Here is a 10,804-nt window from a genome sequence, read left to right on the forward strand (position 1 = left end):
TGCTCTCGCACACCCCTTTGCTGGACGTACGGCCCCACGGCCGGAACCAGGATAAATCCTTGCGTTACTATATTGCCTCTTGCATCAACATCTGGAACGAAAAACACACAGCATCATCACTGATTGGATCCGGATCGTCGGATCCGGACACCAACACTGGGCCTTCTTTTCTCCACACCATGACACACGAGCACTTCTGACCAAAAAAAATGCGAAGGAGCATTCAGAGAAGGAACAGGAACAGAAAGGTGCTGGAAATCAGAAGCGATTCCTTGTTAGGCGATTATGTCTCAGTTTTACAGGACTGCACCTCCGCACATATAACTCGCTATCCAAAAGAAATCACAATGTATCAGTCTGACAACACACGCAACATGTTAAAACGCTCTCTAGGATCTTTTTGTATGCCTGGGACCCTCTCGGCGCTCAAGTTACAAGCTCAGCTAGTCCGAGCTGCTTACCCCACAACGAGTGAGAGCACAAGCACGCGAAACTTGGCTTGCAACAGCGAAAGAGCCACTATAACAAGGGAATACAGGGCTCAGTATGTGTGCTGGTGCTGCCAGCTCGGGTGAGATTGCTGTGACGGCACCGCAGGAAAGCCATTCAGGCTGCCCTCAGCCAGGTTCTGGGGGTGCTCCTGCGTCAGGCCACCCTGAGACTGGTAGAAAGTTGGGTACCCATGGCCTCCAAATTGGGAAGGCTGTGGCTGCTGCGCCTGGCGAAAGCCACCCAGCTGACTCTGTCCCTGGAAACCATAGAAGTGGCCTTGCGGAAGTGCTGACGTGCCTCTTGAACCAGAGCCATGAAGCCACATTGCTGAGTTGTCACCCTGAAAGAGAGATATCAGCAAATCAACATTTCTGCAGAAACCAGATCGGGGCAAACGCAAAAGGTTAACCAGGTTACATGAGTCAGTCTGCGATGGTTACCTGCTGGAGAGCCATGTATTGACTGGTATCTTTGTACTGTCTGCTCAATGCTTCATCAAACCCGAGAGTTGATGCAGAGCCAGTACTCTGATTGAGCGCAAAATTTCCTGGAAGATTACTCGAGTTTCCAAAGCCTCCATAACCCGAGATGACTGAAGAAGGTGGTTGCTGTTGTGGTGGTTGCTGTTGCTGTTGTAAGCCTGAAGCAGACAGGTTGTTCTTATACTCTGGCGAGTACTTCATACCAGATCCGAGCAAAGCAGCTGCAGACTGATGGAACGGCCCATTACTCGGGTATGCTTGCTGGAAGGCGCCTGAAGATAGGTAAGTAGCATAATTTTGTGGCAAATATGTTGGGTAGCCGACAATATTTGCAAAATGTGTGAGGGGTAGAGTAGGCTGAGAGTAATGGTGAGCGGCTAATTGCTGAGGGAGAGGAGGCCCTGTTGGAATGCTAGTACTTGGAAGACTTTGTGTAGACTGAGTGTTGGAGAAAACACCTGTTTTCAGGGCCTGAAAATATGTTCAAGAAGAGAAGATTTAGGAAAGGTAAAACGAACATGGGATGCTATGTTTCTAGTTTTAATCATTGCTACTGAAGAATTAAAGATGTATCACTAATCTACCTACTCCTACAAGCTTTCTGGTTAACTTAATAATTCATATTTGCTGGTAACCTCAAGTAATCGGATCCTTTTTTTTTCTTACAGTAGCACATCCACATAATCAACTTTTACACGGTATATGACCACAAGCGACTTTGTAACATTCTAAAGATACATAAATTAGCATATGCATCAAGAATGTGCAAGTGAGAGAAATGAATTCAATAACCTCCTGCATGGAGATGGCTGGTCTAGGATTTGTAGTTGAGCCTGTGTTATATTTTGCTTCCAGATAAGGCGGTAAATCAAACTCTAAGCCATGAAGAGCTGCATTATTTTGATTTGACCCCAGTAGGCTGCTGGTGCTCAACGGATTTGCTTGCTGGGGAAACAAATAGCAAGAGTGAGAACTGAGGAGAAGCAAAACCAGCTGGATTATAAACATGTGACAGGTACTTAGAAATAATCCTTTTCAGCAATAATGAAGAAACATGACATGAGTTGAAACATCAAGTGGTTTTTGGGCAAGATAAATTATATATGAGCCAACAAAAACCACAAGATGCCCTAAGTTTCCACAACTTACATATGACTTAACTTGCTACAGAAGCTGATATTATTTCTGTTAACTGCCATCAGTTGTCAACACTCCCTATGACCCAGAACATAACTCTCGGAGTACATTTCACAAACTCATGCTGCCTTTGTGAAAATTAAAAACGTGGGTGTGTATGCACGTGTGTTTTTAAGCTATAGTTCAGAGCAATGCACTTTTATTTGCATAGATGTATCACAAAACTGCAATTTAATCAATAGTTTCACAAAAACTATTGCTTTGTTTTCATCAACCAACACTTTTAAGCGCACTTCATGAACCAAACTTCAATATGCATAGCTTTTTCACAAAACCAATCATCAAAGCACTCAGTCTGCTCCTTTTGGGAAACTGAAAAAAGATCACAATGCATAAAAATGGAGTCTTGTGAAATTCTAAGCAATCGGAAGTGTGGTTCTCAAAAATTTGTTCCATAAAACCAAGGCTTCTTGTGACGGCGTCACCAAAGGTAATGAAAGTTTTTTAAAATTAAATCAACTCTTTTTTGCACCTGTGTAGCACACTTTAGATCTGGAAATGTTTCTAAGCAGTTTGCAAATCAACTATTGTACAGGTCGGGTGATCATGAAGAATTTTCAACAGAAAAACAAGCCCAGGCACTAGGTTCACATCACTTGAACATGCGCACCTGACTAGATCCTTAGCCAAGGCAAGTTTAACCAAGATATGAACATGTAAGGTGAAAAGACTCAGAGGTGATATAATTCGCAGCGTCCTACATACTTTATGTTTGTCAGGAGAAAGGTTACAAAAATGCTATAGAAGGCCAGTGCATCTAGATTTGCTACCATGTCATGGCCAATTGGCAACTCAAGAAGCTTTCCTTAACATTGTATAGCATGATTATCTATGACCATTCTGCATAAAACTGAACACGTTGCATCTCACAGGCACAGAATCGCATTAAACACAAATTGAGGGCATTTGAAGATCAATTACCAAGGCTGTTTGAAAAAAAAATAATATAGAGAGAAGAGCCAGCATACCATCAAGTTCGTCAAATGGGAAAGAGTATGTGCTTGGTTGTTTCCTTGTGGATCCTCCATTGTGTTTGGCTGTGATGTGTTCGTGTTTGAATATGCATGACTTGAAACTGATGGCATGTCATATTGAAGACCAGGTGGATTAAGTACTTCCGTCCTGTGCTCATTAGCCTGTGAAACAGAAGGTGCATCAATGTTCTCCAAGTTAGCTCCCATCATGGCCTCAAGATTTTCATCTGCTGATGAATTCACCACACCACTTTCATAGTAATCTTGATTCCTGCAAAGGATGATTCCAGAATCTCAACCATCCCTTCACAAAGTATGCCAGAGCCGCAAAATAAAGAAAACAGCAATAAAGCATACCTTGCATCTATTTGATCTACAGGTGCAGGTTCCTCTCGAACAGGCAACTCCACATTGCTATCAGTGGTCTTTTGTGGGAGCAAACCAGAAAATGCACCAGAACCAAAACTGCCAAAGCTCAAACTGACACATTCTGTGTTTGTAACTTGCAAATGATCAGGAATTATCACTGCAGGGTTATCTTCAGCAATCTTTTTTGCAACCAACTCCTCATTATGTAGGCTTAAACTCTGGAAGTTTGCTGCTGCCGCTGAGACATTAGCACTGGAATCCTCAACTGCAAGGAAATGCCATGACCGAAATATAAAATATATAAGCCATAGTTAAAAAGAAATCAAAACTCATTTGCAGACTGTAGAATAATAGAATTGTGATAATGCGTGGATGATTGTATTGCATTGAGGCCTAGGCCGGTATATATTGGGGTACATGACTTGGAGGGCAAGCCTCTCCTATGGTATGGTAGAGTCTGGATACAAAATCCTAACCTACCTATTACAGAGATATCCCAAATATACTCTAATACAGACCACACCAGCAATTTTGTACAACATTAAAAATAAGACCAAAACGAAGGCTGAGATGGTTTGGACATGTCCAACGAAGGCCTCCTGAGGCGCCAGTGCGTAATGGGGTTCTTGAGCGGGTCGATAATGTAAAGAGGGGTAGAGGTAGACCTAAACTGACGTGGGATGAGTTGGTTAAGAGAGACCTTAAGGATTGGAATGTTTCTAAAGAGATAGCTTTGGATAGGAGCGCTTGGAGACTAGCTATCAATGTGCCTGAACCTTGAACTTTTTCTTTCGGGTTTCATCTCTAGCCTACCCCAACTTGCTTGGGAAAAAAGGCTATGTTGTTGTTGTTGTATTAAAAATAAGACCAAACTACCACCTACAGGAGCCAACATGATTCGTAAAATACCCAATGAATAATAGTACAATATGTTAAGCTATGCATACAATGGCACACTGGATGTTTGTTGACAAGCATCCTACCTCAAACTATCTTATGGAAAGTAATAACCTGAAAGTCCAAAGCATATTGAAGACAAAACAGTACCTAGTTCCTATACTTGTTCTTTAAATCTGGTTTAACTACAATATCTATTGTTTTAAAATAGAAGCTAAATGCATTTGATCCCTCTAGGTTCTGAAAATGCGATTATTTGGGACTTTATTTATCCCCAGTACTTTCATGATTATATGTACTGTTGACACAAATACATTCTGCACAGGCTGAAATAGAGATCCAAAACTATTAAACTACCACATAAATGGTACAAAAGTAGTTTACCCTCATGGACTTATGAATTGGTTACCATATTGAATTACAGTTAGACCAGCACTTCCATGATTAAGATTGCCCAATGACTTTAGTCTAACAGAACTACCAAATCAAAAACCAAAGTCCCCCTTTTAAACATTCCACATTTCGCTTTGGGCCTGCGTGTCCCTAAACGTTAGCATTGGGTGGTGCCCAGTTATTCTCTTTTAAACTGCTGTAAGGGTGTGGCCTTCAAATCACTTCTTCCTCTCCCCCCTCTTTCTCTAAACATGAACTTCTTGTAATTTCGTTGCTGCGAGGTAATGAAATCAGAGCGTTTGCTTGTTTTCGAAAAAAAAATCAAAAACCAAAGGGCATCTTCTAACAGAACTTAATATATGGAAAAATTATTGACCTCTAAGATAATTTACCAACAGATGCTCAGCAAATTTCTGTACAATTAGTTCTGCACTCACCTTCGTGAGAGTAATTCTGAGGTTGGTATGACACTCCATCATTGTATTCAGAAACACCCTCACTGCATTCCAAGTGTCTCTCAGAGGCAGGCGCTGTTATCATTGCAATGGTGCTGTTTTCATCCAAGTGTGAATTTTCATGTGAATTAACCACATCAGTGACCAACGCAGATGACTGTATGGATGCCTCATAGAAGAATGGGTCCCCAGATGTCTCAGGGAGTGACAATTGGTTTGCTGATGTTGGCTCGTCTTGCAGACACCAATCACCCTCATAAGTGCGCTTGCTCTCAGCAGAAGAATGACCATGATTCTTAACCTGAGCAGAATCTTGCGAAGGTAACCCCTTGTCAAGATCTGATGGGGGGACTGTGCTTCCAGATTGTTTCAGGTTCTGGTTCACAGTGCTTGGCAAAGATGGGTACTGTCCAGCATATCCTCTATCAGCTGTGACCACAGGTTTGCTAGAAGCCTTACCCTGAGGAGGCCTACCCATTTTCACAATGTCAGCCATCGACAACTGACCAGGTGTCTCAGACCAGCCATGCTGCAACCCAGATGATGGTTGCGATGAAACAGCTGGTCCATCAGCAACCACATGTTTGTTTGCAGAAGAACCGCTGGACACAAGAGAGTATATAAATATCCAACAAGATGTAGATATAAAAAACAAATGATCTGAAAATATTGGCAGTTAAGAATAATTCTCCAGTTTTCATAGGCATCATTCAAACATCCAGAGATCATTCTGTTGATTCCAACCAACCACAATATTACAAATGATATTATTGCAAAAAATGGATATATTAATCTAAATGAAATGAGCTACCTAAATAACAATAATAGAAATAAGAAATTAACAGAAAGGACTGATGTGTCCTCAGATGTTTTCTCAACAAGGCATGAGCATCACCAGTAATAAAAAACAAGATTTTGCAGGCGATAACAACATAATTAGAAGGAAAACAGAAAATTCGTCAAAGTGTCTAACAAGCGTGCTGATAAAAAATATATACATAGACAGCGCAGATATATCCTTTGAATGGATCACAGAAGGGCCTTTTCCTCCTTACCTTGCAACTGGCTGCTTCTGACTGGAATTAATTGATGCTGCACCAGGCCCTGAGACTGGAGGCCTTGGGGCCACGTTATCTAATTTTCAGAACGAAATGAAGCGAGGGCCAGACCGTCAGAAGAAATAAAAGCTAAAAAACAATTGGCTTGAAGGTTCAAATGGCACTTATTCTATTACCAGTAGAGCTGGAGTGCACAGCATTGCTCCGTCCACCACGATCTGCACCACCTCTAACGCCCCGACTAGTAGAAGTATTTGATCGAGATCTTGGCTCAGGAACCTCTTTAATCTGTTTAAATGTCCACAACTGTAGTTGTCAGTTCTACTGTTCAGCTAAGAATAGAGCATTTTTCAGATAATAACCAAGCCTTCAGTTGAATATTTGGTGCAAGGAATCACACGGTACACAAATGAATTGGTAGTGGACAATGTTCTTAAGGCGTCGCCTAGCGTCAAGGCGCTCAGGGAGGCCAAGGCGTCGTCGACGCCCAGCTAGAAGAGAGGAAGAGCAAGGGGAAGGAGCGACCGGGAGATGAAAGGAGGAGCAAGAAGGTTACCAGAACTAGCAGGCGACAACCTCCGCCTTCCTCATCCTCGACGGCACCGGCGCCGGCGAGATCTGGCCCCCAAGAAACTGGGGAGGTGCGAGGACTTGAAGGGGGAGCGGCTGCGGTGCTCCATTTGAGCAGCTGGAGGGGACGCCGGGGTTCATTGCTGCACGGGTCTGCTACGGCTGCAGTCGATGTGCAGGGGAGCGCCGGCGGAAGGGAGGAGAGGCATGCGGGGCGGAAGGGAGGAGCGGCAGCACTGCTGCGAGGGAGGAAGAGAGGAGCGGCGCTGCTGCGAGGGAGAAGCGGCAGCAGTTTTGGACGTAGGGTTACGGGGAGGATGGGTAAACACGGATAAGGTGGTCATGGGCTTGTTAGTGGGCTGGGCCTTACCTTCTCCTTGCCCTTTTCTCCCTTTTCTTTTTCTTTTCTCATTTGTTTTCCCTGACTATGGCGTCGCCTAGGCGAGGTGAGGCGTCGTCTAGGCGTTGTGACGGGGGTAGAGCGCCACAGCTCGCCTCAACGCCTTAAGAACATTGGTAGTGGAGACAAATTTCATTTTCAGTATTCACTTAACAAAACTATCTAGTGCAAGAAAATGGCTGGTTCCCAATTAAAAAGTTAATGCAACTAAAAGCTACTCTCTCCGTCCGAAATTATTAGTCGTTTTGGCTTTTCTAGGTGCATAACTTTGAGTATGCATCTAGATATATATCATGGCTGTGTTTAGATCCGTAAAATGGTGGTAAAAAAGGTCACATCGGACACTGTAGCACGCTGTAGCACTTTTCGTTTGTTTGTGGTGATTGTTGTCCTACCATGACCTAACTAGGCTCAAAAGATTCGTCTCGTCGTGTACATCAAAACTATGCAATTAGTTTTTTTATTTACCTATATTTAATGCTCCATGTATGAGACAAAAGATTTGATGTGATAGGTGAATAGTGAAGTTTGGAGAGAGAAATTTTGGAACTAAACACAGCCCATGTCTAGATGCATAGCAAAATCGATGTATCTAGAAAAGACAAAATGACTAATAATATGGGACGGAGGGAGTAGCTAACAGTTATCAAACGAATTGCATATTGCAAGATGATAGGGCAAATTAAAGTTACAAAATCAATGTGAACTGACCTCTTTTTTCCTATCACGCTTGCTCTTTACCTCTTGAAAAGTATCTGAAAAGAATATATGAGTGGTAAATTAACAATGTCCATAGATGTGCTTGACCTATTGACATTAACAAACCATTTGGTGTCACTGCCACATATACAACAAAAAAAAACAGCATAAGCAAGAACAGATGATTAAAGACAGATATTTACATGCTAGCAAAGCCAATATATTTATATTCATAAATTCAAAGCTAACTTTCATGCCCACGTCAATTAAAAAGTAAATTTCGCTCCATGACAAGCACATGTTATTTAGACTACATCTAGTTAGGAAATAAAATATCTATCGAATAAAATAATGAATTAAGGGGGATTACAAGCACTGCACATGTTATCTTAGTATAATCATTTGTGTTTGTAATCTTCATTTAACTGCCCAGGACTTCAGAGACCTAGCAAAGCATGCAATCTTGACTCTTGAGTAGTGACCTTACATTACAAACACTGAAACATAAAGAAAACCATTTCAAGCTCAAACATCCTAAAGCAAATGTATTATCATGACAAAAGCTAAAAGAAGTTGCCACATGCTAAAAAGTATAACCATATCAAAAGAAAAAAACCATAATAAGCAGAACCAGGAAATGAGCAAAAGAAGTTATGATAAAACCATGAGGAAAAAAGGACAATATTACCTAGTGACCTGTTTTTTTACATATTTAAGAGATAATAGATCCTATCAGAAGAGAACCTGATACTTACTCCAAAATTTATATGACTAGAGCGCAGGAAACAGAATCTAAAGAGTAGTTCAAACATCCTTTCCCAGTCTTAAAGCTCCACTTTTCCCCGAATCTGCTAGCTAAATTTACCACAGTTATTCCTACCAAACAAAGAAACTAAACTTGCTACAACCGTTCTTTCCGAATCTTATTCCTACTTGTTAAAGAACCATATCTATCCACTAACTAATTTCAGTTTACCTCCTATTTCAAAGGGCTAAAGGGTCCAATCTAATACGGCACACTTGTCTTCCTTTCTGCAAAGCTTCCGGTATCCACATTCTCCACACTATCATCACATTCCATTAGAAGAAAAAAATTAAGTCCTCCCCAGAAGCGACAGCCAAAAAGTCAAGCATTCCTGAAGTAACTGGCTGACACTGCCATTTTGAACCACAAAAACGAATGGTGGAACCAACCACAAGAGAGACAAAAAGATGATCCACCGAGCGGTTGCGCGCTATTCCAAAATAGGAACCTCTTTACCACTAGTAGCATCTGCAGGAAATCTAAAGCAGAAACCCTAAAAGGGTAAAGGACATTTGTGACAGCACTTGCAATACCTAAATCCAATATTGCTATCTGATACCGAACCGACCTAGCCTAAATCGAGGATGAACTCGAGGGCCCGAAGGGGGAAAGCCGATACAGGCTCGTCCGATTCCCCATTAATCAGGCCGCGCGCTGAGACTAAAACCTTCACGGCGACGAATCGCCACAGATCGACGAGAGCCCGCTGGTCTAAGACACCTCTAAACCCTAACAACGCGCCCTCAAACTCCATCACGCTTCCAAGGAATAACACGAAAACGAACAGCGAAACAGGCACGGAATCGTGGGAGTGGGGAGAGGATAGCGCAAGCCGTGCCCGAACCTTGGGAGAGGAGACGGCTGACCGCCTCGTCGGGGTCCATGCCGCACTCGCGCAGTGCGGCGTAGATCTCCGCCTCCGGGCGGTTCACGATCTCCTTCAGGCTCTGCACCAGCTTCCTCGACCCGGCTGGGACGGGCGCCGCCGCCCCCTTCCCTCCGGCTCCGCCGCCGCTCATCCTCGCCGCCGGGATCCCCTCCTCGGGCTCGGAAACAGGGATGCGAGGGCCCGTCGTTGCTTCCGTGGGCGGGTGGTGGTAGCTTCAGTTTCGGCTTGGTTCACTTCGCTCCCTCCCACGCAACGGCGGCCGCTGCCTATTCCAAAACCCTTCCTCCCCACCCTCGCCGCGGCCAAGTTTATATAGGTGGATGAAAGGCTGGCTAGGTGGATTATGGAGAAGGACACGGGACCATAAACTCTTTTCCTGCCCGTCTTTGTCTCTTTGATAAGGCGTGCTCAAGGTTTTAAATCTCCCGCTATAGCTTCCGCTATGACCCGCTATAGCTATTTGAGATATGGTTCCGCTATTTGAACTCGTGTGTATTTTAGCCGCTATAGCCCGCTATAGCCTCATTTAGCCCGCTATTAGCTATTTTTTGAGTTCAACCGCTAAACCCCTTAGCCCGCTATTTAAAACCATGGGCGTGCTACACACTACGCGGTAATTACCGAGGTCACATGTGTGATTTGAAAGTACTCCTGCTATTTTCTATTTTTATAATATATTCTTCCTAAGTCTGAAAGTATTTTATAATTTTGTAATAATTCAAACTATCCTAAGTTGATTATGTTTGTAAAAATAAAAATAATATTTTACGATATCAAATAAGATTCAGTTGATCCATTTTAAAGTACAATTTCATGTTTATTATGGGTACTTCAATTTAGAACAAATATAGAAATGTTTGTACTTTGAGGGGCAGGGAGTATGATGTTTGAGTTTGCCATTGTAAACTAAACATATATTTTTTATACGAAAAGTGGAGGCTCCATCATTGATGGTGGCACATCCCGTTATTTAGGTAGTATGAGTGTGCCAAACTTGAGATCGTTGGCGAAAATCATGTTGATCATTGACGGTAAATTTAGCAAACATGTTATTACACACCAATTGAGGGGAGGTCTAAATTCATGTGTTATCTATATATACCTTTGTGTTAGTAGTACATTTG

The 10,804-nt window shown here is 42.7% G+C and overlaps 1 protein-coding gene across 1 annotated transcript; it reads right to left on the reverse strand.

The window, feature by feature from the left end:
• Window positions 1–247: 247 nt before the first annotated feature.
• Window positions 248–9,966, reverse strand: LOC120664617. The gene is made up of 10 exons (XM_039943895.1): window positions 9,636–9,966; window positions 7,999–8,042; window positions 6,494–6,605; window positions 6,315–6,393; window positions 5,242–5,861; window positions 3,503–3,779; window positions 3,140–3,416; window positions 1,767–1,919; window positions 933–1,445; window positions 248–832 (listed from the first exon to the last, which is right to left on the reverse strand). Exons 1-10 carry the CDS (start codon window positions 9,808–9,810, stop codon window positions 542–544), a joined length of 2,541 nt encoding a protein of 846 aa, XP_039799829.1. The 5' UTR covers window positions 9,811–9,966; the 3' UTR covers window positions 248–541.
• Between the last annotated feature and the right edge of the window lie 838 nt (window positions 9,967–10,804).

Source organism: Panicum virgatum, chromosome 3N (assembly GCF_016808335.1).
Source record: "Panicum virgatum strain AP13 chromosome 3N, P.virgatum_v5, whole genome shotgun sequence".
Taxonomy (NCBI): Eukaryota; Viridiplantae; Streptophyta; class Magnoliopsida; order Poales; family Poaceae; genus Panicum; species Panicum virgatum.

Coding starts and splice junctions, on each gene's coding strand:
- LOC120664617 (XM_039943895.1), bottom strand. CDS start 9,810: ATGAGCGGCGGCGGAGCCGGAGGGAAGGGGGCGGCGGCGCCCGTCCCA. Junction 6,606..7,998: donor AGCGTGATAGGAAAAAAGAG/GTCAGTTCACAT, acceptor ACATTTAAACAG/ATTAAAGAGGTTCCTGAGCC. Junction 3,780..5,241: donor TCAGAATTACTCTCACGAAG/GTGAGTGCAGAA, acceptor ATTTCCTTGCAG/TTGAGGATTCCAGTGCTAAT.